Source organism: Myxine glutinosa, chromosome 1 (assembly GCF_964187855.1).
Source record: "Myxine glutinosa chromosome 1, kmMyxGlut1.1, whole genome shotgun sequence".
Classification (NCBI taxonomy): Eukaryota; Metazoa; Chordata; class Myxini; order Myxiniformes; family Myxinidae; genus Myxine; species Myxine glutinosa.
The window spans coordinates 256512033-256539172 of record NC_136261.1 but is presented as its reverse complement, the minus strand read 5'-3'; the positions used below and the strand labels follow the sequence as shown (position 1 = coordinate 256539172).

The following is a 27140-nucleotide window of genomic DNA, read 5'->3' as shown; positions in this document are numbered from 1 at the left end:
AGTACACCCCTACATTTATCACTACTTCAAATACCTAAAATTAGAATCAGGTGCACCAGCTCAGGTGCAAATGATTAGAACATCGTTGGAGAGGATCTTGGAGGAACCTGTCTTATTTAAACCTCAGACATTTAGTTTGGTTTGCTCTTTGTTGTTGAAGTGTGCAGCGTCACCATGCCTAGATCAAAAGAGCTCTCTGAGGTCTTCAGAAAGAAGGTTATAGATGCCTACGAGTCTGGGAAGGGATTTAAAAAGATCTCCAAACAATTTGAAATCAATCATTCGACTGTCCGGAAGATCATCTACAAGTGGAGAAGATTCCAAACAACTGCCAACTTGTTCAGGCCAGGCCGACCCAGCAAGTTCAGCCCGAGAGCAGACCGCAAGATGCTGAAAGAAGTCTCTAAGAACCCCAGAATGTCATCACGGGACCTACAGGTAGCTCTTGCCACTGTTGATGTCAAAGTGCACGAGTCTACCATTAGAAAGAGGCTGCACAAATTTGATCTACATGGGAGGTGTGCCAGGAGGAAACCTTTGCTGTCCAGAAAGAACATCAGGGCAATACTAAAGTTTGCCAATGAACACCTAGGCAAAGACCAGCACTTCTGGAACAATGTGCTCTGGACAGATGAGTCAAAGGTAGAGCTATTTGGCCACAGTACCAGAAGACATGTTTGGCGAAAACCAAAGACAGCATTTGACCACAAGGTTTCTGCCAAATAGGGCAATACCACCTATTAGAGCCAAGGGTGTACTTACTTTTTCCACATGCAAAATTTGCATTTATGTTTATTTAAATTATACAATGGACTACAAAATGTAAATGTTTCATGATATTTGTTATATTATATCACCTTTATCTATCAATATTGTTGAAATGAAGATCAAATAGCTGTATGTCGAAATATGTTGAAAAAGTCAAAACTTTACATGGGGTGTATTTACTTTTTCACGTGACTGCATAGCACGATATCTCAAAAAGTTATGAACGGATTCGGCCGAAAGTTCGTGGGCAGGTCGAGTGTGTGACACGGAAGAATTGATTCAATTTGGTGAAGAAGAATTTATTCAATCTGGATACGATAAAAAAATTATTTTATAAATGACTCTTCACCATTGGGAGATGGGACCAAAACCAATATACAGCATGATATTTCAAAAATAACAAGCCAATTCGATTTTGGTTCAGGTCCAAATTTAGATCCGGCCCATCAGTGGGATACAAAACGTAAACTGTTCAGCCTTGTTCGCTCTACGGAGTGCCATTCTAGGTATTATTAGTGGGAAGAGAATGCAAGAGCTGTTTGTAATAAATTGTTAATTATGACACATGTAATACAATGAGAATGGGTGCATTTGCATTTCACGTTTCACTGTATGTTTTACAGAGAATAATACATTTTATTGTCATGTTTTTTAGACACATTCATAATGTACATTTATGGAATATTGTTCCAATTGTAATGTTTACAACTAGAATTCAGTCAGTGTTTGGTTGTCCTTTGACGTCAGTGACCATTTCAGCCCAAATAGCCTCTATTTCCTTTTATTGTGAGGTTGGGTGCAAGACATGATAAAACTGTGTTCTATATATCAAAAAGGCAGTGGCATTGAAATCGCTCTGCTGAAATACTCCATACATACATTCTTTCTTCTGCCATCACAACTCTTCATGTCCCCCTCCATTTTCTTTTAATAACCCAGTTTTCACTCTGTTTGTTTGTTTTCTTTCTTGTTTGTCCAGGCAATATCTCAGCCACCCTTTGAGCTAGGAAGCTGAAATTTGGGCACAATAATGAGCAAGTGCATTGTCAAAACAGTATTATTTTTTATTTTTTGATTAATCATTTAATTGATTACTTCATTAATATCGATTTATTAATTACATATTTATTTTCTTTCTCATCCGGGCAATATCCCAGGCACCTTTTGAGCTAGGAAGCTGAAATTTGGGCACAATAATGAGGAAGTGCATTGGCAAAACAGTATATATTTTTATTTTTGATCAATCAATTAATTGATTACTTCATTAATATAGATTTATTAATTACATAATTATTTTCTTTCTCATCCGGGCAATATATCAGGCACCTTTTGAGGTAGGAAGCTGATATTTGGACATGACAGTGACCAAGTGATTAGGCTATGAAGGATATTTTTGATTTATTGATGAATCAATTGATCGATTACTAATTTAATTTTTCGAGTAATTACTCAATTTTCAAAATGTTACAGATTTGGATGAAACAGTGATGGTTTAGAATGCTATTAGCTAATTGATGAAGAAATTATTAATTTTACGATTATTATTTATTTATTTTTACTGCGCAATAAACCAATTAATCAATCAATTATTGTTCACTGCTTCCGCCCCAATACCATCTCCATGTGCTGCACAGCGTCATTTCTGGGCGCCAACGTCACGAGCTGGAGGATATATTACCTATTTATTTGGCATGGGGCAGTGTACTTTGAATTTAGCTCTACTTGTTCATCATTTATCTTCACCTATTATGTAACGTTATTTACTAACATTGAAGGAGCTGGGGCTCCCACGTCGATCGGAAGAATGGACGCGACAAAAAGCTAGAATTCATCCGAGTTGCTTTAATGAAATCAAACACTCAGGCACACTGAAAACCCGTTTTTCGGGCAGCAATAGATATACCAATTATCCCGGAGCGTTTGCCCAGGCCCGGCGCCAGGGGGCGGGGCCCAGCGTCCTGGCTGCGGCCTGGCAAGTTGAGGGCGAGCCTGCCCGGGCATGCCCGGGCATGCCCGGGCGACCCGACCGAGGCCTGGCAAGTTGAGCGCGGGCCTGCCCGGGCGTCCTGGACGAGCCCGGCATGGTGATCGCTCCGCGTCCTTGATAGGTGCAAGGCGATTGTGAAAACCCAGCGGCAGCCGCTACACACGTCCCCCCAGAATCGACTTGCACCGGCAGGGTCAATTTGAGGGGGGTCCTGATGACCCGGCCGAAGCGACCCCTGGCGGGTCGTGGGAGGGGGTCCGGTGAGGTGGTGGGCGGTCGAGTGGGGGGCACCGTGGACGGGGGGCGGCCTCGCCGCGGCGGAAGGGCCACCCGTGGTGGGTGGTCGACGTCCACGTGCGCCGGCTTGAGGCGGTCCACCGCAATCCGGTCCGACCTGCCGCCGATGTCGATGACGAACGACTTGTCGTCCCGTCGCAGCACCCGGAAGGGCCCGTCGTACGGCGGCTGGAGTGGCCACCGATGTGCGTCGTGATGCACAAAAACATACTCCGCTGTGCGGAGTGCTGGGGGGACGTAGGACTGGGGGTCACCGTGGCGGGATGTTGGCATGGGGGCAAACCGTCGGGCGGCCTCCTGGAGGTCCGAGCGCTGGTGAGCTGCGGACCAGGGACTGGTAGCGTCGGGCACGAATTCGCCCGGGACGCGTAGCGCCTGGCCATAGACAAGCTCGGCGGTGGATGCCTGGAGGTCCTCCTTGGGGGCCGTGCGAAGGCCCAAAAGGACCCACGGCAGCCGGTCGGCCCAACCGCCGTCTTGAAGGCCGGCCATGAGCGCGGCCTTCATGGAGCGGTGGAATCGCTCGCACAACCCGTTTGCTTGGGGGTGGTAGGCCGTAGTACGGTGGAGCTTGACCCCCAGGTTGCGGGCGACCGCGCCCCACAGCTCGGAGGTGAACTGTGGTCCGCGGTCTGACGAGATGTCCGCCGGTGCGCCGAAGCGGGCGACCCAGGTAGCGATGAAAGCCTGCGCCACGTCGGCGGTGGTGGTGGAGACGAGGGGAACGGCCTCCGGCCACCTGGTGGTCCTGTCCACCATGGTGAGCAGGTGTGTGAACCCCCGTGACGGGGGGAGGGGGCCCACCAGATCCACGTTGACGTGGTCGAAACGTCGTTCGGGCACGGTGAAAGGTGCCAGCGGGGCCTGGGTGTGTCGGTGGACCTTGGCCCGTTGGCAGGCCGTGCAGGTGCTGGTCCAATCGCGGACGTCCCGACGAAGGCCGTGCCAGACGAAACGCGCCGACACCAGCTTCTGGGAAGCTTTCCGGCCCGGGTGGGAAAGGCCGTGGAGGGAGGCGAAGATGCGGCGTTGCCAGGTGACGGGCACGATGGGGCGAGGCTGGCCTTGGGAGACGTCGCAGAGCAGGACAGTGTCCGCGCAGGGGATGTCGGCCAGGCGGAGGCCCGTGTCCGCCGCCCGGAGGGCTTGCACCGTGGTGTCGGTGGTTTGGTCCGCCGCCATAAGCGCAAAATCCACGCCCAGGTGGACCGCGTTCGCGCTGGCCCGGGAAAGACAGTCGGCCACGGCGTTGTTTTTGCCGGCGACGTGCCGGATGTCCGTGGTAAACTCCGACACGGCGGAGAGGTGGCGCTGTTGGCGGGCCGACCATGGCTCCGTGACCTTGGCCATGGCGTAAACCAACGGCTTGTGGTCGACGAACGCCGTGAAAGGTCGGCCCTCCAGGAGGTGGCGGAAATGGCGGACGGCCAGGTGTAGACCGAGGAGCTCCCGGTCAAACGTGCTGTATTTGAGCTCGTTCGGTCGGAGCTGCCGGCTGAAAAAAGCGAGTGGCTGCCAAACCCCGTTCACCCATTGCTCATGTACGGCGCCCACCGCGTAGTCGGAGGCATCCGTGGTGAGGGCGATGGGAGCGTTGAGCACCGGGTGAGCGAGCAGTGTTGCGTCGGCGAGGGCCCGCTTTGAGCGTTGGAAGGCCGCATCCATTGCTGCGGACCAGGCGATGTCGTGCTTAGCCGGCTTGCCCCGGAGGGCTTCGTAGAGGGGCCGCATGAGTTGAGCAGTGCGGGGCACGAAGCGGTGATAAAAATTCACCATTCCCAGGAATTCCTGCAGGGCCTTTATGGTGCGGGGACGCGGGAACGTGGTGATGGCCTCAACCTTGGTTGGCAGCGGCACGGCCCCGTTCTTGGTGATGTGGTGGCCCAAAAAATCAATGGCCGTCGTGCCGAAGTGGCATTTGGCCGGGTTGACGATGAGGCCGTGCTCGCTGAGGCGCCCGAACAGTGTTCGGAGGTGGAGGAGGTGCTCGGCCCGGGACGTGCTGGCGACGAGGATGTCGTCCAGGTAAACGAAAAGGAACGGCAGGTCACGCAGCACGCCGTCCATCAAGCGCTGGAACGCCTGAGCCGCGTTCTTGAGACCAAACGGCATCCGCAAGAATTCGAATAAGCCGAACGGCGTGATGACTGCCGTTTTAGGGACGTCTGCCGCCCTGACAGGTACCTGGTGATATCCCCGTATGAGATCAATTTTCGAAAAAATGACCCGTCCCGCCAGACGGGCGGAGAAGTCTTGGATATGCGGGATCGGGTACCTGTCGGGGGTGGTAGCGTCATTGAGACGGCGGTAGTCGCCACACGGGCGCCATCCACCCCCCGGCTTTGGCACGATGTGCAGTGGCGAGGCCCACGTGCTATCGGAGCGCCGCACGATGCCGAGGTGCTCCAACGCGTCGAATTCGGCCTTCGCTACGGCGAGCTTGGCTGGGTCGAGGTGGCGGGCCCTGGCGTAGACCGGCGGGCCCGTGGTTGGTATGTGGTGCTCGATCCCATGCCGTACTGCGACGGCCGAAAACGTCGGCCGCGTGAGGGCCGGGAACTCCGTGAGCAGGCGAGCAAACTCGTTCGCCGCCGGGACGGTGCATGCCAGCTCGGTCGGCGCGGAGCTGCTCAATGTGCATACCAGGGAGCTGAAGGTTTCAGCGTTGATTAAACGGCGCCGTTGGACGTCCACCAGCAGTCCGTGTGCGCAGAGGAAGTCGGCGCCTAGCAGAGCCATGGGCACGTTGGCGGTTACAAACGTCCAAGCAAAGCGTTGGCCGCCGAAGCAGAGGGTGACGTTGCGCGGGCCGAAGGTGCGGATAGTCGATCCGTTGGCCGCAACCAAGGAGGGGCCGCAAACCGCGGATTGCCTGTCCTGGTCGGAGGCGGGTATGACGCTCAGTTGGGCGCCGGTGTCGCACAGGAAGCGCCGTCCGGACGCTTTATCCGTGATGAACAGTAAGTTGCCCGTGTGGCCGGCGCTCATGGCTGGTAATGAACGCCGGCCCGGCCGTTTCCCGGCCTGCCGAAGGTGCACGGGGGTCGGCATGTCCGGGCCTTCTGTCCGAACCTGGCATGATAGTAACACCACGCTTGGTCAGGTGGAGGCCTCGGTCGTCGTGCTGGAGGTGGTCGGCTCGGTAGAGCGGCCGCCAATTGCGTCGGCAGTTCGGCCGTCGACCGTGCCGGATGCTCGGGCGCCATGGGTGTTGCGTCGGACAGCGGTGGGTCCCATGTCGCCGCTGCGATGCGCTGTCCTGCGGCGGAGATCTTGTCGGCTTCTCTGGCAAGGGCCCGGGGATCTGTGATCGTCGTGCTTGCCAGGGCGAGGCGTACCGGGTTAGGCAGCTGACGGAGGAACAGCTCCCGGAACAGGAATGCCGGAGAGTGCTCGCCGAGCAGTGAAAGCATGTAGTCCATTCGCTCGGAAGGGCGCGTGTCGCCGAGCTCAGGCAGTTTGAGCAGGCGCCGTGCGCGTTCCGCCGATGGGAGGGCGAAAGCATCGAGGAGCAGCTTCTTAATCGCGCCGTATTTGTCAGCGGCTGGCGGGCTTTCGAGGAGGCTCAGGGCGCGGGCCGCGGTAGCCGACCCGAGCGCAGCTACCACATGGTGGAAGCGGGTGTCGTCGGCCGTGACGCCTCGCAGGGCGAACAGGGACTCCGCCTGCGCGAACCAAACCGCCGCGTGAGCCTCCCAGAAGGTAGGCAGTTTAAGGGCGACTGCCGTGTCCATGTCGATAGGTCACCAATGAAGGAGCTGGGGCTCCCACGTCGATCGGAAGAATGGACGCGACAAAAAGCTAGAATTCATCCGAGTTGCTTTAATGAAATCAAACACTCAGGCACACTGAAAACCCGTTTTTCGGGCGGCAATATATATACCAATTATCCCGGAGCGTTTGCCCAGGCCCGGCGCCAGGGGGCGTGGCCCAGCGTCCTGGCTGCGGCCTGGAAAGTTGAGGGCGAGCCTGCCCGGGCATGCCCGGGCATGCCCGGGCGACCCGACCGAGGCCTGGCAAGTTGAGCGCGGGCCTGCCCGGGCGTCCTGGACGAGCCCGGCATGGTGATCGCTCCGCGTCCTTGATAGGTGCAAGGCGATTGTGAAAACCCAGCGGCAGCCGCTACAACATAACATTACTGTTCATTGTCAGGCTAGTGATACCCAATTATATGTATCTCTATCTTGGTTTAAGAAATCCTCCTTTGACATTATAATTTGATGTCCTTTGGTTTGTCCACTCTCTTATCATAGTTAAACAGCAATTGTCTCAAGTTAAAAGAGACAAAAATTGACCTGTACTTATAGACGTTTCCCTACAACGTCTCAAAATCCAATCTTTTTGCAGTGACCATGGGTCCATACATAAACTTATTCCTATTGACTAAATCGGCAATCTTGGAATTTGTATGGATTCAGCTCGTATTTAAAAACATGATTGTGAAAATACATTATTGTATCGATCAGAAAAAGCTGCAACTTTGCTTTGCATTTTAATCATCCGTTGCCATGATTATTGTAACTTATTATTCCCTATTCTTCTTAAGTCTTCAATTCATCAACTTCAATTGCTTCAGAATTATGCCTCATGAATTGTTACAGGAAAACATGGTCATATCATACATGGACTAAAGGAACAGCACCCAATCATCTACAAAATCAGTCATCACTTAAAAAGCCATACATCACTGAATTTCTTCGGAAATCCAGTTTGCTCTCTGCTTTCTGTAAATCTTCGTCTCCTAAACTATTCCTAGACTTCAAACCGTCGGTAACTGATTTTTCTAAATATGGTCCCCAGGTTGGGAACCCTTCCTATTCATGTCTGCTCTGCTCCAACTCTCTCTGTTTGTAAAACCTCATTAAAGACATCCTTTAGCAAAGGCTTTGGGTTAGTCTACCTTCTTCTTTGACTCTCTCTATTTTCTTCTTTGCTGTATTTTTTTTCTCTTCGTATATTTTATTGCATCAAGTGTAATTTACATGTTTTTATTTTTCAATTTTTTATTTTGAAATTTTCAATCCTTCTTTCATTCTTAATTAAATTCTGATAATTGCGATTTTTTTCCATGAAAGGTGCTATAAAAAAAAAATTGGTTTATTTTTACCTGGCAAATGTCGGAGGTCCACAAGAGCTTCGCGTTGCTGTTGCTGCTGTTGGGGTTTTTGTTGTGGGTTTATTTTTAAAATGTGCACACATTGGTCGGACAGTTGCCGGACCACACCCACATCTGTTGCTTGACTCCACCCACCATGGTGTCGAGACAAAATGATATGGCCGCCATCTTGTTTCCTTGTGGGCTTTACACTTTAGGATTAATACACTGTTGTCTCTGCTGATTAATACACTGTTGAGCTTTGTTGTGTCAGATTTCAATTGCATTTGTTTGGGTCAAGTGTTAAATTATTTGTTAGGTTTAATCAGGCCCATATGTGTCCCCCTAAAAAATATAGCGTTTTTAATTTTTGAACAGCGATATGCATGTTAAATATGCGTGTTAAATGCGTGTTTCCCAAATGGCCTGTTACCTGTTTTTCAAAGTCAATTCAGTCGGCTTCATAGCAAAGACCCATACCTTGAATGATCACATGCACGTTTTTTTAATGGACAAAGGGTTTATTACCACAGAGAGAGTGGAGGGCAGAAACGTTGTAACTGAACACACCTCTGATGTTCTTGAGGCCCAAGCCTATACAGTATTGTAATATACTAGCATGACTCGGCGCGCTTCGCACGTCTCACCACACGTCGTTTCAGAGGGATAGGCATCTTTGGCCATGTCTGCTTTCTCAGGGAGTGAGGGATAGCAGGAATGGTGGGTGGCGGTTGGTGGTGGTGACAGTGTATTGGGGGTCATGGGGGAATGGTGGAGGGGGCATGGGGTGCATGGTGCTGGGGGTGACGGTGGTGGGGTGGATGGGGAATGGGGGGGGGGGGGTGGGGAGAAGGTGGGGGAGGTCGGCCAAGTATATGTTGTTCTCTGATTGAATATCTACTGTAAATCAGACCCAGCACATATTAAATAAATGAACTGAGTACAAATTTATATTTATTTTAAATGACGGGTTAGACCTGGAGGGGAAGGTCCAAGTAAATTTATCAAAAACTGGATGGGAAGGTCGAACTTCCAGCCTCACAGAGTAGCTATGCCCCCAATACACCACCTCTCTTTGGCTTCCGGCTGGGTTTTTATGACGTATATTTTGTTTTGCCCATATTATCACGAACTTCATCTCGATTAATCAAGTCAAAGTAACAAAAAGTAGCGCTGATGAATACAGGAGGTAAGTCACGAATGTGTTTCTTCCGTTAGCTTTAAATATATAAATAACACAATGGAATTGTTAAAGCAATTTTGAGGAAGAAGAAGAAGACATTATGGTCACAAATATGCACACATAACCACATACGTTTGCTCCATTATAATAAAAAAAAGATATCATTGAAACTTGAATACGTCTATTAATTACATACTATTGAAACCTGACTATGTTGATTAATTACCTCCAATTAAAACCAGAGTACGTCTATTAATTACGTGCTATTGAAACATGAGTACATCTATTAATTACATACAATTGAAACCTGATCGAGTACGTCTATTAAATACATACCATTGCAATATGAGTACAGCACGTCTATTAATTACATGCTATTGAAACGTGAGTATGTCATTTAATTACATAACATTGAAAACTGACTGAGTATGTCTATTAAATACATACCATTGGAATATGAGTACAGTACGTCCATTAATTACATGCTATAGAAACCTGAGTACATCTATTAATTATATGCTATAGAAACATGATTACATGTGTCTTCTGCATCTTTTTGGTCTTCGTAGTATTTTGGGGTCTTCAGGGTCTTTTCAGTCTTTGCGGCATTTTCGGTCTTTGGGGTCTTTTAGGTCTTTAAGGGTCTTTGGGGTCTTCAGTGTCTTTGAGGGTCTTTTGGATCTTCAGGGTATTTTGGGTCTTCAGGGTATTTATGGACTTTTGGTTCTTCTGGGTCTTTAAGGATCATTTGGGTCTTTTGGGTCTTCTGGGTCTTTAAGGGTCTTTGGGGTCTTTTCGGTATTTGTGGCAATTTGGGTCTTGGGGGTCTTTAAGGATCTCGAGAGTCTTTTAGGTATTTGGGGTCTTTTGCAACAACAACCACTGCAACACTCCACCGATCTGGGCTTCATGGCAGAGTGGCCAGACGGAAGCCAAACAGTTCAATCTTGGTTTCATCAGACCACAGAATCTTGTTTCTCACAGTCTGAGAGTCCATTCGGTGTTTTTTTGCAAACTCCAAGGGGGCTTTCATGTGTCTTTCACTGAGGAGAGGCTTCCGTCTGGCCACTCTGCCATAAAGCCCAGATCGGTGGAGTGTTGCAGTGATGGTTGTCCTTCTGGAAGTTTTTCCGATCTCCACACAAGATCTCTGGAGCTCAGCCAGAGTGACCATCGGGTTCTTGGTCACCTCTCTTACCAAGGCCCTTCTCCCCCGATTGCTCAGTTTGGCCGGGCGGCCAGCTCTAGGAAGAGTCCTGGTTGTTCCAAACTTCTTCCATTTAATAATTATGGAGGCCACTGTGCTCTTGGAAACCTTCAATGCAGCAGAAATATTTTTCTAGGCTTCCCCAGATCTGTCCCTCGACACAATCCTGTCTCTGTGCTCTGCAGGCAGTTCCTTCGACCTCATGGCTTGGTTTTTGCTCTGATATGCATTATGAACTGTGAGACCTTATATAGACAGGTGTGTGCCTTTCCAAATCATGTCCAATCAATTGAATTTACCACAGGTGGACTCCAATCAAGGTGTAGAAACATCTCAAAGATGATCAAGAGAAATGGGAGGCACCTGAGCTGAATTTCAAGTGTCATAGCAAAGGGTCTGAATACTTATGTTAATGTGATATTTCAGGTTTTTCCTTTTAATAAATTTGCAAAACTTTCTAAAATCCTGTTTTCTCTTTGTCATTATGGGGTATTGAGTGAAGATTGAAGAGGGAAAAAATGAATTTAAACGATTTCAACATGAGGCTGCAACATAACAAAATGTGAAAAAGTGAAGGGGTCTGAATACTTTCTGAATGCACTGTAAGTAACCAAACGTTTTACTTTATAAAAGATATTGTAGACAAAGTGTTGTTGATTTTGATGTGGATAATAATAAAGTTCAAAACCAATAGTTACCTGTGCTGGAGGAAGGATATGTTTTCATGCTTGTTTGTTTCTGTCTGCAAGCAGGATATCTCAAAAAGGTTATGGACTGATGCGGACGAAACTTGGTGGACATAAAAAAAATTCTGGCATGCGGGATACTCATATTTGTAGACTCGATGTGTAGAACTATTAACACAAAGCCCAACACCAATGTGAGAGAATTCTTCCTCCTCATTCAACATGGCAATGCCAGACTTCACACACACCCGCGGATATCGGCAGCAATTGCAAAAAGAGGCACCTTCTTCACCCCCCCTTCCATCCAGGCATGGCATCTCTATTGCTTTCGTCTCAATGATCCTTTAATGGATGGCCTTTATATACAAAAAATATGGATTGTTTAAGGAAGGTGGAACCGCCGCTGAAGCAATGGAGGGATTTGTTTTATTTACACGTGTAGAAAGAAATGAAAGAAAAGAAAATAAAGTAAATATGCAACTGAGTCAAGTTAATAATTGTGTTTTTTTTAGTTACAATATGAGTTCCCTTGAAAGGAACCTCAAACAGGAGGATGCAAGTTAGCCCATCAAAGTCTGTGCTATGTTTGCCAAATATGCTTCTGTCCCTTCTCCATCCTTTTTAACGTCGAGCAAGGAAGCAGGACATACCATATTTTAATTACTTGGCATGACTCGGCCAGGGTTCTAACTGCCAACCTCCTACACAAAGAGCAGGTGCTCCAACCATCATGCCACTGATTCTGGTTATACCTTACCAATGATTGGCTGGACATCATCTTGACTGACTGTGAAACACTGAAGTGATTCAAAAAGAAAAATATATATTAGATGGAGATTCAAAAAGGTGATTTCCAAAGAGGAAAGAGTGGGGTGGAGGTGAGGATGAGTGCCTTGAGAATGGGGGAGAGGAGTCGGGTGGGGACGGATGAGAGGAGCAAGTGGAGAAATAACGGTGTGTGTGTGTGTGCCTGAGTGTGTGTGCGTGCACACACACAGGATTATGATAACAGCGCTGCCGATTGATGACCTGAGCGTCCCAAATTAATCAAGATAGTACCGGCTCTGCTGTGTGGGCAGGAGTTCAGAAGCGAGGTACGGCTTGGTAGTTTGAATGTGGGATCAATGGGGGGGGGAGGTGAGGGGTTGAGGTGGTGGAGATAACGCAGGAAAGGAGGTTGGAAGTGTTGTGTGTTCAGGAGACAAGATAGAAGGGAGACAAGTGGAGTAGTTTGGTAGGAGGATACAAGCTGTTGCATGCGAGTGGGGATGGAAGGAGTAATGGCATAGGAATAATAGTTTTTTTTTTGTTGTTTTTTTTTTTGTATACTGAATCGAGGCTCGTGAAAGAGCTGACATTTACTTCACAAACAAATCAACCAGACAGACAAAATACATAAAAAGAGGGAGCGGAAGACAAGATGGGGAGAGAAGGGGAAGCACACAAACACTTGAGAGCACACATTTGAGAGCAGGGAGATGTGTGGGAGGGAAAGGGCTTGGGGGGAGGAGGCGTGGGAAGGGGGGAGGGGGGTGGGCTTGTCCGATTAAATCCATTTTTGCAGTGTGTGTTGGGGTTGAGTAGAGGAAGGTTCCTTTCGAAAATGGGCATGCTGCGATTTTCAATATGGCCGCCAGGGCAGCCATCTTGAAATTGGTTTCCACCATGGGCTGAGGGGTTACGCCCGCTTTGCGGTGCTATTTTTTTATTTTTTTTTGTAATTTTTAAAACATTAATTGACATCGAGTTCTGTCTTATACATTGTAACTTTCCAGCGCAAACAACCGCGATGTGCGGAGTGTCAATATATTATGTGGTTATTTTGACACGCAAGGTACCTGTTCTCTACCTGTGGGCTGCGTTGGTTTGTTTGCGGGGCCATGTCATGTGATATTGTGGCGGACACGAAAGCTCACTGGCGTGAGGGCATCATTCCGCGCACCAAGTGGGCGGCGGCCACGCCCGAGGGGTAGGCGTGGCCGCGGGATATACACCGGGCGCGCAGCCCGGAGCGCTCCAGTGCTACAGTTGAGCTCTTATAATAAAGACTCTTGAACTTATCGCGTTGTCCGCTTCCTCCTTGTTATACAAGTAAGCGCGCGTAGCACCGCGCTTCATTGGTGACCCTCCGACGTTCTGGTCAGCCGTCGCTGACCACCCGAACCCGCCACAGCAATGGCAACCAACGCGGTGCAAGTATCGGAAGAGATCAGCAAGCAGGTGGTCAGAGTGGAAAGATGGGATGGATGGATACTTGTTACATGGGTGGTGATACAGAGGCAAATTATGTGTGTTACGTCAGGATGTGGCCACAAACGGGAAGGTCAGGGGTGGGGAAACAGGATTTCAGGGATCCACTGAAGAGGATGATGGGAATGGTTGAGATGTAGGTGATGCTGTGCATTGGGGGGACATTAATGTACATGTGGGATAGTGAAGCCAGGTGAAGAGGAACGTGTTGGTAAACTTGATTAGGGAACAAGGAATGGAGAGGGTCAAGAGCTGGTGGAGCTGTTGGCAAAGAATGGGAGGGCCATAGCTGGTTCATTTTTTCAAAAGTCGAAAATCCAGAAGATTACCTATAGGAGTGGACAGCACCGAACAGAACTGAATTTAGTGGTGGTAAGGAAGCGACAGCTGCAGAGGGTTAACGATTGCAAGGCAGTGGTGGGAGAGCATGTTACCACCCAGAACAAGCCTGTGGTGTTTGTGGTGAGGATGAAGAAAAGGAGGGAGGTTAAGAGCAGGGTCGGAATGTTATTAGGTGGGAGAAGTGTAGGGAGAAACGTCGCCATAGAGTACAAGAGAGGGTGGCGGCGGGGTATGAGCAACTTAGCGAAGAAGCAGAAGGCTTGGAGAAGGAGTGGTAGAAGTATGGAGAGACATTTAGGGGAATTGCAGAAGTGTTGTGTGGAAGGACATTGGGAAAGGGTGCATCGTCTCGGGATATGATCCAGGTATGGTTGACGGAGGAAGTAGAGAAGGCAGTTGGTGAAAAGCAGGAGATTTGGAAAAGGATAGAGAAGATGAAGGATAGAGGGAGGCAGTCAGTTGCGAGGTTGTTGCACCTGTATGTGCAGTAGAAGAATGCAGCAAGGAGAGCTGTGGATAAGGTAAAGAATGATATGGAAGATGAGATTTACATCAAGTTGGAAGAGGATGGTGGGAGGAAGATGATCTATAAATTGGCTAGTGACAGGAATGAGGATAACAAGGACATGAAGGGGGGGGGGGGGGTGGGGGTGGTGATTAAGGATAATGGCGGGAGGTTAGTGACAGAGACGGGGTAGTATTGAAGGTGTGGGTAGGATATTTCAAAGAGCTGTTGAACCGGGAGGAAGCAACGACGAGCTGGAGCTACCGAGTTATGAGGAGGGGAAAGTGGAGTTGGTGGAGATAACAGAAGAGGAAGTGCAGATGGCATTGAAGAGAATGAAAAAGGGCCCAGGCATTGATGAGGTGTGTAACGAGCTGATAATTGCAGCAGGAGAAGTCAGTGTCAGTTGGATGAAGAGGTTGGTGAGTGTATGTATGAGAGGATTAAATTCCATATGATTGGAGTACAGGGTTAATTGTGCTGATATGGAAGGGGAAGGGTAATGTTCAAGATCCAAGAAAGTACAGGGGCATTACACTCCTTAGTGATGTCATGAAGTTTCTGGAGATGGTTCAGGATGGGAGGATAAGGAAGAGTGTGGAAAAGGAGATTGGAGAAGGGCAGCAGGGGTTTTAGAAAGGGTAGGGAAATGACAGATGAGATGTTCATGCTGAGACAGCTGGTGGAGATGAGGTTGGAGGTGCAAGGTGAAATGACATTGGGATTTGTGGATCTGGAGAAGGCCTACAACATTGTCCCTAGAGAGATGGTTATGGCAACGCTGAGATGGATGAGAGAGAGCGTGCTAGAAGCAGAAATTAGGTTGGTGGAACGGATGTGCAAGGGAATGAAGGGAAGAGCTTTGGTTCATCCTAGGATATCTGATAAGTTTCAATGTGAACATCAGTTTGAGGCAGGGAAGTGCTCACGGCCCACTCCTGTTTGTCATGGTATCTGGTAAGCGGGTAGGTAAACATGAAAGGTATGCTGGGGAGGATATTGTATGCGGCCAATCTGGCTGTTGGGATGGAGAGTGGGTGGGAGATGCACGAAGTACTGGGGGAGTGGAAGGAGGCATTTGAGAAACAACAACAACAACAACAACATGCATTTTAAGGCCATTTTCCCTGCTAGAGCGGGGGTTAGCCTTGCGGTCCCCATGACAATCTTCTCCATTTTGCCCTATTTTCTGCATCTCTCCGTGTTAACCCCCTTGCACGCATTTCTTCTTCCACCACCTTTAGCCCCTTGCATCTAACCCCCTTGCAAAATTGCAAGTATGTTCATCACTCCGGTTTGTGTGTTTGTGTGTGTGTGTGTCTTTGTTTGTCTGTCCGCTCACTTATACTTGCCTACAGTTCACAATTTTAAACCGATCTTCACGAAACTTTACCCAATGGTAGAGTTCGTGGTCCGACAAAATGCTATATATTTTTGGGGTCAAAAGGTCAAAAGGTCAACATAGGCCAAAGGTCAACCACTTTTTTCAAATTTATAAAATCCTCAATTTTCATCCGATTGACTTGAACTTTGAATAGGATATACATATCGGCAAACTGAATTCAACCACCAACTATTTTTGAGATCAGCGTTGGCCAAAAGGTCAACATAGGCCAAAGGTCAACCACTTTTTTCAAATTTCTAAAATCATCAATTTTCATCCGATTGACTTGAAATTTGAATAGGATATACATATCGGCAAAATGAATTCACCCACCAACTATTTTTGAGATCAGTATAGGCCAAAAGGTCAACATAGGCCAAAGGTCAACCTTTTTTTTTTTCAAATTTCTAAAATCCTCAATTTTCATCCGATTGACTTGAAATTTGAAGAGGATTTACATATCGGCTAACTGAATTCAACCACCAACTATTTTTGAGATTAGTTTAGGCCAAAAGTTCAACATAGGCCAAAGGTCAACCACTTTTTTTCAAATTTCTAAGATCCTCAATTTTCATCCAATTGACTTGAAATTTGAAGAGGATTTACATATCGGCTTACTGAATTCAACCACCAACTATTTTTGAGATCAGCGTAGGCCAAAAAGTCAACGTAGGCCAAAGGTCATCCACTTTTTAATTTTTTTTCTAAAATCCTCAATTTTCATTCGATTCACTTGAAATTTGAATGGGATTTACATAACAGCAAACTGAATTCAACCAACAACTATTTTTGAGGTTAAAAGAATGCTCTGAGCGCCATTACACTTTGTTCTGTTTTGCCAAGTGTCGCTCTATGGGTGATTTTTCATTTGTCTGTTTGTTATTTGGCAAAAAAACTTTTTTTTTGACAAGTATGTTTATCACTCTGGTGAGTGTGTGTGTTTTGCATGTGTGTTTGTTTGTCTGTCCGCTCACTTATACTTACCTACAGGTCACAATTTTAAAACGATATTCACGAAACTTCATCAAATGATAGAGTGCGTGGTCTGACAAAATCCTATTTATTATTGAGGTCAAAAGGTCAACATAGGCCAAAGGTCAACCACTTTTTAAAAAAATTCTAAATTTTTTAATAACATGGTATTTTAAAAAGTTATGACTTATGACTAAACTAGGTGGATGAGTTGGTTAGGTGACAAGAACAAGCCGATTAGATTTTGGTTCAGGTCCGAATCCAGACCTGGTCTATCAGTGTGATGCAATACAAACTGTTCAGCCTGGTGGAGGTATGCGCTCCACTGTGTGCTGTTCTAGTTTTGTAAGAAACTTTAAGGCCATCAATATACTATGTACACAGCAGAGAGGTGGGGTTGGGGGCGGGGTTAGAGGAGTGAGGTGTGGGGTTATTTAGGCAAAAATATAGTTAAGAAATGGAGGACAGTGGTCAAAGAAAATGGAGTGTATGAGAATATGCAATTAAGTGGTTGGGAGAAGTAAGAGGGAATGTATAAGGGGGGAGGGGAGGGGGGGTAAATGAAACATACTGGGAGGTGGTCAAAAACTATACAAGTTTATCAACTATTACTATTTCAAGTTTTTCAAAACTGCCCTTTTCTGCTTGTGTCTGTCAACAGGAGGGTAGAGGAAAGGTGCAAGTCAACCTGATCATTTGTGAAGAGCTTTGGCATTCGGACCTCCATCGTTTGGTGTATTCCAGCGCCATGTTTGTGCTTTCGTTCGTGCTGCCCCTCTTTGCGGTGTGCACCTCCAACTTGGCAATTTCACTGACTCTGCGTCACAGGGCAGTTCCTGGTTCGGCGCAGACACCACAAGCGAAGCGAAAACAAAGCCAGATTCAACTCAGAACTTTCAAACTGCTCGTCATAGCTGTCGTAACCTTTGTATTCTGTTGGCTGCCTCTGCAGGTAAGGTTGTCCATTCATACAGATCATTTTCCTGAAAAACACCAGGTCATAGATTCATGAGTTCCTGTATAGTCAATACTGTCATGAATCTCATTGTACCTTTCCCCCTGCATATCCTACCTTGACGGACTATTATAATACGAGTTACCATTCCCAATTCTAAGCTGAATGCTAACCCTCATTCCTGGATTCTATCGTCTGCAGAAGCATTTCCCTGTGTCTGTTGTCTTGTGCCCCTATCTGCATTGTAAAGTTGATATTTCAGGATTGATTAGGCAAGGTAGTATCATTATTCAATGAGATCCAAGTTTGTATTCCAAATTCCTATCAAAGCAAGGCTTTTCCTTGTGTCTATAGCACGAACACCATAATATCCATCTTAGCAAAGTGTGCAGATGATTCATGGACACACTTCATGTTGTATGTAAAAGAATACATTCAGATTAATATGTCGTTTGAGATTATCGCATAAGTTCCAGCTCTGCATGAAATTGCGAATTTCATGTTCCCGAGGATAGAATTGAGAAACCTGCTCTTGTTGCAGCTCATCGTCCAGATGTTTGGTCTCAAAAGATTCCTCATTCAAATTTGTGTTTCTGTTCCCTTATATTATAATCAGATTTATTTGCAAATTCCAGAAGTCAACATTCACATATGTGCAATGTGGTTAATTCATTCATGCTTCTGAGACTAGTTCTTCTGGGTGGCATCATATTTCTGCCATCTGGCTCATTTATCACACCTTTTTCAGAGGGTGTTTTTTCAGTGTCCATAATTGTAGCACTACACGTCATCCTCCTGCTTTTGTCGACAAATGATTCCCATGTCGTGTTATTGCTTGACCGCCTGGCTACAAAGTGCATGTAACTATTTCCATTTCAGTAAGTAGCTTCCTGGGTAATTTTACTGATACACGAGCTGCAAGCATCATTCAGGAACTGTTCCTCTCATTACATTGCATACACTATGTCTCTCAATACAAAAGAAGGAGAGTTTCTTTCTACACTTTTTATATGCCACAAATAGCGATTATGGTCCATTTGTTAAATAATCCCAACTATATTAAGCAGTGTTTATAAAGCAAGATTACTTTTAGAAGAAGATATTTACTTGAAAAAAACCATTATTATCCATTCCAATTTTAGATATTGTCAATAAAGAAACATTGTTTTTGCAAGAAGAAAGGTATTTACTTATTTAAAAAATGTATTTATTATCCATTCCACTTTTATATATTTCATATTGATCTTGGGCTCATGGATGAGCTTATACACAAGGCCCCAAATTAATCTTTTTAGGCAGGGTGCCCTGCCAAAAAATCATAATCACCCAAAACACCCTGAAGACCATAAAGACCCTTAAAGACCCTGAAGGCCCCAAAGACCCCGTTTTGATTTTTTTTGGTGCCTGATGTCACATTTTAAGTGCCCAAACGTATTAAAAACTAGAACAATGCGACTGTGTCGCCAATATGCCTCCACATAGTCCCACAACGGGTAGATGCCATCATTCTGCATATGTATGGGTAGGGGATCACGTTTGTGAAGTTCGGATAAGGTTCGTTTTTCTATTCAAGTTGGCTGCCAAACCATGTGACCTATAATGTCATAAATTTAATATTTTAATACAAATTGGTCACAGATCATGTGCATGCAATTTCTGATTTTTAGGATAAGGAATTCGATTAAAACATTTTTGGCTGGTATACCACTTCACCTATGTTGTCATCATTAACATGCTTTTGTTCCCCATTGGGAGTACTTGACAATGTGCCGTTTCAAATTTTTCCATTCAGCGGTTTCTGAGAAATAGTTTTTAATTATTTGCTTTTAATCCAAGATGGCTGCCATACCACATGATCTATGACGTCACATTTATCATAAAACATTCTGCATGGGAGCTACTCCTACCCTGAAAGTTTTGTTTCAATCAGACATATAGTTGCTGAGAAAAACGAGGTTTAGCCCGTACGGATGGACGGACGGACAACCCGAAAACATAATGCCTCCGGTGCACCAGCTGAGCTCACTGATGCGCCAGCGAACACGAGGACACACTCTCTACTCAATCCTCCTCAACTTGTCCTCCTTCTGCTGCATCAACACTCTCCTCTCGACTTTTTTCTTTTCACAAGCATGAAGCCAAATTGCGAGTCTTTTCTGACTTATTCCTCTGATTTATTTCGATCGATTATAGCTTGGCCCTAATTGGGCGAACTTTACTCATCCGGGGCATGTCCTGTATTGATATAATTATATTTTAATATCTCCTCTTTTTTTTCTTTTTTTTTTGTATACTGAATCGAGGCTCGTGAAAGAGCTAACATTTACTTCACAAACAAATCAACCAGACAAACAAAATATATAAAAAGAGGGAGTGGAAAACAAGATGGGGAGAGAAGGGGAAGCACACAAACACAACATTTGAGAGCAGGGAGATGTGTGGAAGGGAGAGGGCTTGGGGGGAGGAGGCGTGGGAAGGGGGGGGGGTGGGAGGGCGAAGTATAAAACACAAGGACACCAAGGACTTCCAGGACAGAAGTTGGTATTTCAAAAAAGTGGAATTTGGGTGAAATTAGCGGGGGTAGAAAAGATCAAGGTTTTGGATGGGGGAAGATAAGAGATGGTGGTGAACAGCTGTTTTAAAGACCTGGAGGGTGGAGTGGGATTGAAGAGAGTGAGGGAGTTTGTTCCAGAGGCGGGAGAAAAGAGGAGTGAAGGTGAGCAGAGAGTCTTGATTTTGGCAGTTTGACCATAAGAGGGTTGCAGGCAGATCTTGTGCGACCTGTAGGAATATTTGCGGGACAGAGCCCAGAGAGAGCTGGGGGGGGGGGGGCAAGGCCAGAGAGGAGTCGGTAGAAGACGAAAAGACCACCAACCTGCCTGCGGTGAGTGAGTGAGAGGCCCTTGGAGTTAGCTTCATCGCGGGAGATTCCAATGATTCTGAATGCTTTGGTTTCAACAGCGTGAAGACGAGCTAGGTGTGAGGCAGGAGCACCAGCCCAGAGGGGAGAGCAGTATTCCATTGAGCTGCGGATGAAAGCCTTGTATGTGGTGAGGAGCTCAGGTGTGCCAAGGAAGGACTTCGCACGACTGAGGATGCCCAGTCGGCGACTGGCTTTGGAGGCCAGATTTGAAATGTGGTTTTCCCAGGAAAGATCATGGCAGATAGTGAGACCCAAAAGCTTGAGTGACAGAACTTCTTGGAGAGGATTATTCAGAAAGTGGATGGGAGGGTTGTCCAGTCGGTCTTTTCGGAGAGACATCGTAAGAGTGTGAGATTTGTCAGGATTGAAAGACATGTTCCACTTGTTTGCCCAGTCTGTGATTTTGTCCAGGTCTGCAGAGAGTGAGGAGGCTGCAGACTGCCGATCTGAGGGATGAAGAATGGAGCGACAGAGAGTAGAGTCATCAGCAAAGAGATACAGAGGATTTTCAAGAGAGTCAGAGAGATCATTGATGAAGACCAGAGTTGACTTTCAGAAAGGTTTCATTCTACTGTTATTATGATGAAATTAATTTTAGTAATATGCCACGGACCAATGGGCCACTGAATATTTGCAGGTGCTTTCTGCTGGTATGCTTCAATTTCACCCCTGTCGTACATGGAATACCCCCAAAAGCTCATTTGCATATTTTTTAATGAGACTAGACTGACCCACTCCCAGAACACGTCATATGACTCATTTTCCAGACCAGTCTGCATGGACATTATTATCCCTGACCGATGTAGGCCTCCTCATGTACCACACTGGCGATAAAATATTCCAAGATTTATCAAATCCAATGCCACCAAGATTTATCATATAAATGTACATTATTTTGGATAGAGCTCAGAGATGATCATCATATTGTGAATCATAACACTGGTCAACAGCCAAATTGGTTCTAACTTATTTTCAACTGTTTCTAACTAATTTGGTGCCCACGAATCCAAATCTGACCTTAAAATTTCGCTGTCGCGTAACCTTGACGTGGTACATCATAAGTGTGGAAAAAAATCTTTAGAGCATGCGAATTTCTTGATCAAGTCTCAATAAGTCTATTTATTGTCACAAAAAATAATATGAACTTAAAGTTTTTATTTACATCACATAAAAAATGTAAATCTCCAAAAATAATCATATTATATAGCCATAAATGATAGCCATAAAATATCACAAAAAATAATATGAACTTTAAGTTTTTATTTACATCACATTAAAAGTTTTTCTGAACTTTACTTTTGCGTTTGTAGGAGCAACCACTTTCACGCTGTAAAGTCCAACAGTAGTCGCCCATCATGTTTGGATTGAATCGGCCTTGATATCGAGTCTCCATGATGGCAATTTCCTGGTGAAACCTTTCTCCATGTTCATCACTGACATCGCCAAGATTTTGTGGAAAGAAGTCCAGATGAGAATGGAAGAAATGTATCTTGAGTGACGTTCGAGCACCGAGCACCCGGTAACTCTTCAACATCTTGTCCACAAGCTCTTCATAATTTGGGGCTCGCATATTTCCAAGGTAATTGTTAGCAAGAGCCACAAAGCTATCCCAAGCAACGCTTTCCAACTCAGATAGTCTCGTTACAAAGTCCTGATTAGTGAGTACAAGACGAATTTGAGGACCATTGAAAACACCCACCTTTACTTTGGCCTCTATACAATGCCTTGGAACTTCATTAGCAAGTAGTGGAAGCCAGCACCATCTTGATCCATGGTCTTCACAAAGTTCTTCATCAAACCAAGTTTCAAATGAAGTGGTGGTAAGAATACCTTCTCAGGGTCAACAAGAGGTTTGTGAATTTCAAATGAAGTGGTATTCCTATGGTATACTGGATCTCAAAAACTGGATGTGCCAGTGAAAATTGGATATCATAATCGAAATCTACAGGTTCATGTTGGTTAGAATCACCTCAAAATATACTTGAACCATAAAACTTTTAAAATTTTGTTGACCAGTGAATAATCAACCAATCGTTTTCACATCTTGTTTCATGCATTTGCAAGTTCGCTGCTTCTTCCCATAGAGCACATGCGAGTGCAGTGCATTTGAGAACTGCTAAGAGTACCTCCAAATTGGGTGACATGTCATCGTACAAATTGGATTTCAAAAACCTTGTCCATTGTAAATTTGAGGATAAAATTGATGCTCATTATAGGATTTTGCGAGTGCCTCGGAATCAGAAACCCAACCATTTGTAAAATTAAGTGCCCCAGGTATCCAAGGATCCATTTATGTCGAGCGTTGTTCCCTTATTATAATAGAGCAAACGTATATGGTTATGTCTGATTATAATAGAGCAAACGTATATGGTTATGTCTTATTATAATAGAGCAAACATATATGGTTATGTCTGATTATAATAGAGCAAACGTATATGGTTATGTCTTATTATAATAGAGCAAACGTATATGGTTATGTCTGATTATAATAGAGCAAACGTATATGGTTATGTCTTATTATAATAGAGCAAACATATATGGTTATGTCTGATTATAATAGAGCAAACGTATATGGTTATGTCTGATTATAATAGAGCAAACGTATATGGTTATGTCTTATTATAATAGAGCAAACGTATATGGTTATGTCTGATTATAATAGAGCAAACGTATATGGTTATGTCTTATTATAATAGAGCAAACATATATGGCTGTGTCTTATTATAATAGAGCAAACGTATATGGTTATGTCTTATTATAATACAGCAAAGCATATGGTTATGTCATATTATAACATACCAAACGTATATGGTTATGTCTTATTATAATAGAGCAAACGGATATGGTTATGTCTTATTATAAAAGAGCAAATGTCTTTGGTTATGTCTTATTATAAAAGGGCAAACGTATATGGTTATGTCTTATTATAATAAAGCAAACGTATATGGTTATGTCTTATTATAATAAAGCAAATGTATATGGTTATGTCTTATTATAATATAATGAACATATATGGTTATGTCTTATTATAATGGGGCAAACGTATATGGTTATGTCTTATTATAAAAGAGCAAACGTATATGGTTATGCCTTATTATAATAGAGCAAACGTATATGGTTATGTCTTATTATAATAGAGCAAACATATATGGTTATGTCTTATTATAATAGAGCAAACGTATATGGTTATGTCTTATTATAATAGAGCAAACATATATGGTTATGTCTTATTATAATATAGCAAACGTATATGGTTATGTATTATTACAATAGAGCAAACGTATATGGTTATGTATTACTATAATAGAGCAAACGTATATGGTTACGTCTTATTATAATAAAGCAAATGCATATGGTTATGTCTGATTATAATAGAGCAAACGTATATGGTTATGTCTTATTATAATAGAGCAAACGTATCTGGTTATGTCTTATTATAATAGAGCAAACGTATATGGTTATGTCTTATTATAATAGAGCAAACGTATATGGTTATGTCTTACTATAATAGAGCAAACATATATGGTTATGTCTTATTATAATAGAGCAAACGTATATGGTTATGTCTTATTATAATAGAGCAAATGTATATGGTTATGTCTTATTATAATGGAGCAAATGTATATGGTTATGTCTTATTATAATAGAGCAAACGTATATGGTAATGTTTATAGGTGACCAAAACGTCTTTTTCTTCTTCTTCTTAAATAAATTAACACCCAAAACACAGTCCGTGAACTCTTAATTACATTTAGACTGCTGAAATCCCTCAGACCTTTGACAACCCTTTAAGTCCCCCGAGACCCTTAGGACCCAAAATACCCTTAATTACCTGTTAGAGAATTAATTAATTTAGCCTTGAATGATAGTCATTGACTCATTGACTCAATAATTTAAGTCCAAACTTGTTTCAGAAGATAATCGGCTGATTTTAATGGAATGTGGGAGATCTCAATTCACTTTTACAAAGGTATTACAAAACACGCACTTCAATTTCCATACGCAAATTCTCAGTAAGAAATCTCGTCAAAGTAACACATACACGAACAGAATAAAATCTCCACGCAGGCTCAGCACACTACATTCAATACAGACAAACTGGACTGAGCATCTCCACAACTTTCTGTTACACAGCTATTTATGGTCGCAGATGAAAGCATGAGAGGTCAGGAGAGGGTCAGAGAGGAAAGATAACATTTCAGCATAGCAGTCATTTGTGATTTCGCAATTTGTTGGATTCATCCATGGCAGACAACCTCCTCCAGGTCGCTATCTCTGTATCTTTTTCGGCCAGGAGTGTAATATACACAAAGCTTGCTGTTTCTTTAAGATAATGACATGCTTAGCGTGACTGAGGACATCTGCTTTGTCCCAATCTCCCGCCTGGAGAAAAGATGAGTACAAGAGTTCAGATTCAGAGGGTTACAAATTATTGTTATAAAATTCAGTTCTATAGTTTAAATCTTCAATATATATGTGTATATGTATTGTATGAAGAGTAAATTTATTTGTTATACAATATTTGAATAAAAGAGACTATTTCTTTTTATTCTCCAAATGGGCTGATTTGACTGCGAGGCTCTGAAACTTGATAAGTTTGCCTCTGCACGCGAGCTCGCTGGCCCTGTCTGGATTGTAATCTCAGTAAAGGAGTTTAGAATTGTTAGATTTTCATAGAATACAGGTAACACTGATTAATATATGTATTTATGAAGCTTACGTACACAATTAATTAATTTCCACAACAGACCCAAAGGACCCTGAAGACCCAAAATACCCCAAAGACCCCGAAGACCCAAAAAACCCTGAAGACCCAAAATACCGGGACTGGGTGGTGGGGTTGCTATCTTTATCAAAAACTCTCTTCCTCGCTCTCCCTGCACTGCCCTTTCTCCACCTCACCCCAGGAGTACCACTGGCTATGGCTTCTCCTCCACTCCCACCTTTTGTTCATATGTGTTTTGTACCGTCCTGCAAACAGTAATGACTGCATTTACATCTCCCGATCTGACAACATGGACCAACTTCTATCAACTCATCCCAACTCTCTCTTCCTCATATGTCGTGACTTCAACTGTCATAATGCCAGCTGACTGGGTGTGGGTTCCTCTCTCACCAGCCACGGCACCTCAGCAAAGGACTTCTGCGACTCATTGGGATTGACACAATCTATCAATTTCCCGACCTGGATCTCAGTCAATGGAGTATCTTCTCTTCTAGACTTGGTTATGACTAACTTCCCTGCAAATGTCTGCTCCTCTTCTTCTGCTCCAATCAGTTCTTCTGATCATGTGCTTGTTAAAGTGGATATCTCTCTGGCCATTCTCAGAGAGCCTCCTCAGCACCGACGAGTCTGGCATTTCACTCATGCCGACTAGCACGGTCGTCAAGCAGCCATCAATCATCTGGGCTGGTCTCCCATCTCTACTGCCTCTGACATCAACTCTTCCATGGAATTCTTCCAAAGTAAACTGCTCTCTCTCTCATGCACAGATATATCCCATCTCGCCTTCAGTTGTGAATTGTTGTAGCTTCTCGAAGCAGCTTTAGAGACTTCTTGTCGAAGACTTCTCAATGTAAGAATGAAGAGGCTTCACTTTACACTTTATTCACAGATTTATTCAGTCATTGCGGAGAGAAAATCCGACTCTGATACACTATATTTTACATAAAAACACACAGTACGACGTGTCATCAACTCGAAGGGAATTATCTGACCAAGCTTTGCGCAGTGTCCCGTTATATGCACGAAGTCTCCTTTGATCTTCTCCGGATGGAATCTGGGGTCACCACGAGATTTGCCAGGGGTCAGAGCTTGTGGCGTCTCTTCTCATCTACTTCCTATCATGGAGCTACTAAGAGGTTTACAAAAGATTGTGATCCCAGGGAGAGAGGAAAAAGGTCATTCTCCGAGCCAAACGTCAACATTCCCTGACAAATTCAATCTCAGATAATGAGCTCTTGTCCTCGAGCCCGAGCTGAATTAACACTCTGGCCCTGTGCACATCCACAGGGGTGAAAAGGTCATCCCACAGATGGGAGTCTTCAAATTTTGTTCCATATTCACTCCCATGCTAAAACGGAATGCTTTGAGAACACAACTTAGTTCTCAAATCACAAAATATGGAGTCTGTGCAAGGAAATTTGAATGCCGGCGATAATTCGCCTGGTTTTAGCCTTTAGAGGTCTTTATAATTCCACAGTTGTCATACCCTTCCTCCCATCCATGGTACACTGAAGCTTCTGGTGAGGCAGTTGCCATGAAACAACTTGCCTTTGCCTCATGGAACGCCATTCCAACTGAAGGCAATCTCAGTTCCTTTCACTAAGCTCAGAACAAGTGTGTGTCTACCCTCAGGAGAGCCAGGAAACAATATCTCTCCACTCTCAAGACTGAACTCTCAAACCTGTCTCCCTCTTCCAAATCCTGGTGGCGTCTGGTCAAATCTGTTTCTGGTGTTTGTTCCCCTTCCATCCCCTCCCATACCTCAAACGGCTACACAGCTGACACTGCACGTGAAAAACCCGAATGCCTCAACTCTGTGTTTGTCTCAAAATATTGTGTCCTGAACCCATCTCTTTCTGT

The 27140-nt window shown here is 44.8% G+C and overlaps 1 protein-coding gene across 1 annotated transcript in view; it reads left to right on the top strand.

The window, feature by feature from the left end:
- The window catches only part of LOC137438962 (prolactin-releasing peptide receptor-like), a 106129-nt gene that overhangs the window by 75862 nt on the left and 3127 nt on the right, over positions 1–27140 (top strand). The window contains exon 3 of the mRNA XM_078771094.1: positions 17360–17628. Within this exon, the coding sequence (XP_078627220.1) occupies positions 17360–17628 (269 nt within the window). The remainder of the gene's footprint in view (positions 1–17359; positions 17629–27140) is intronic.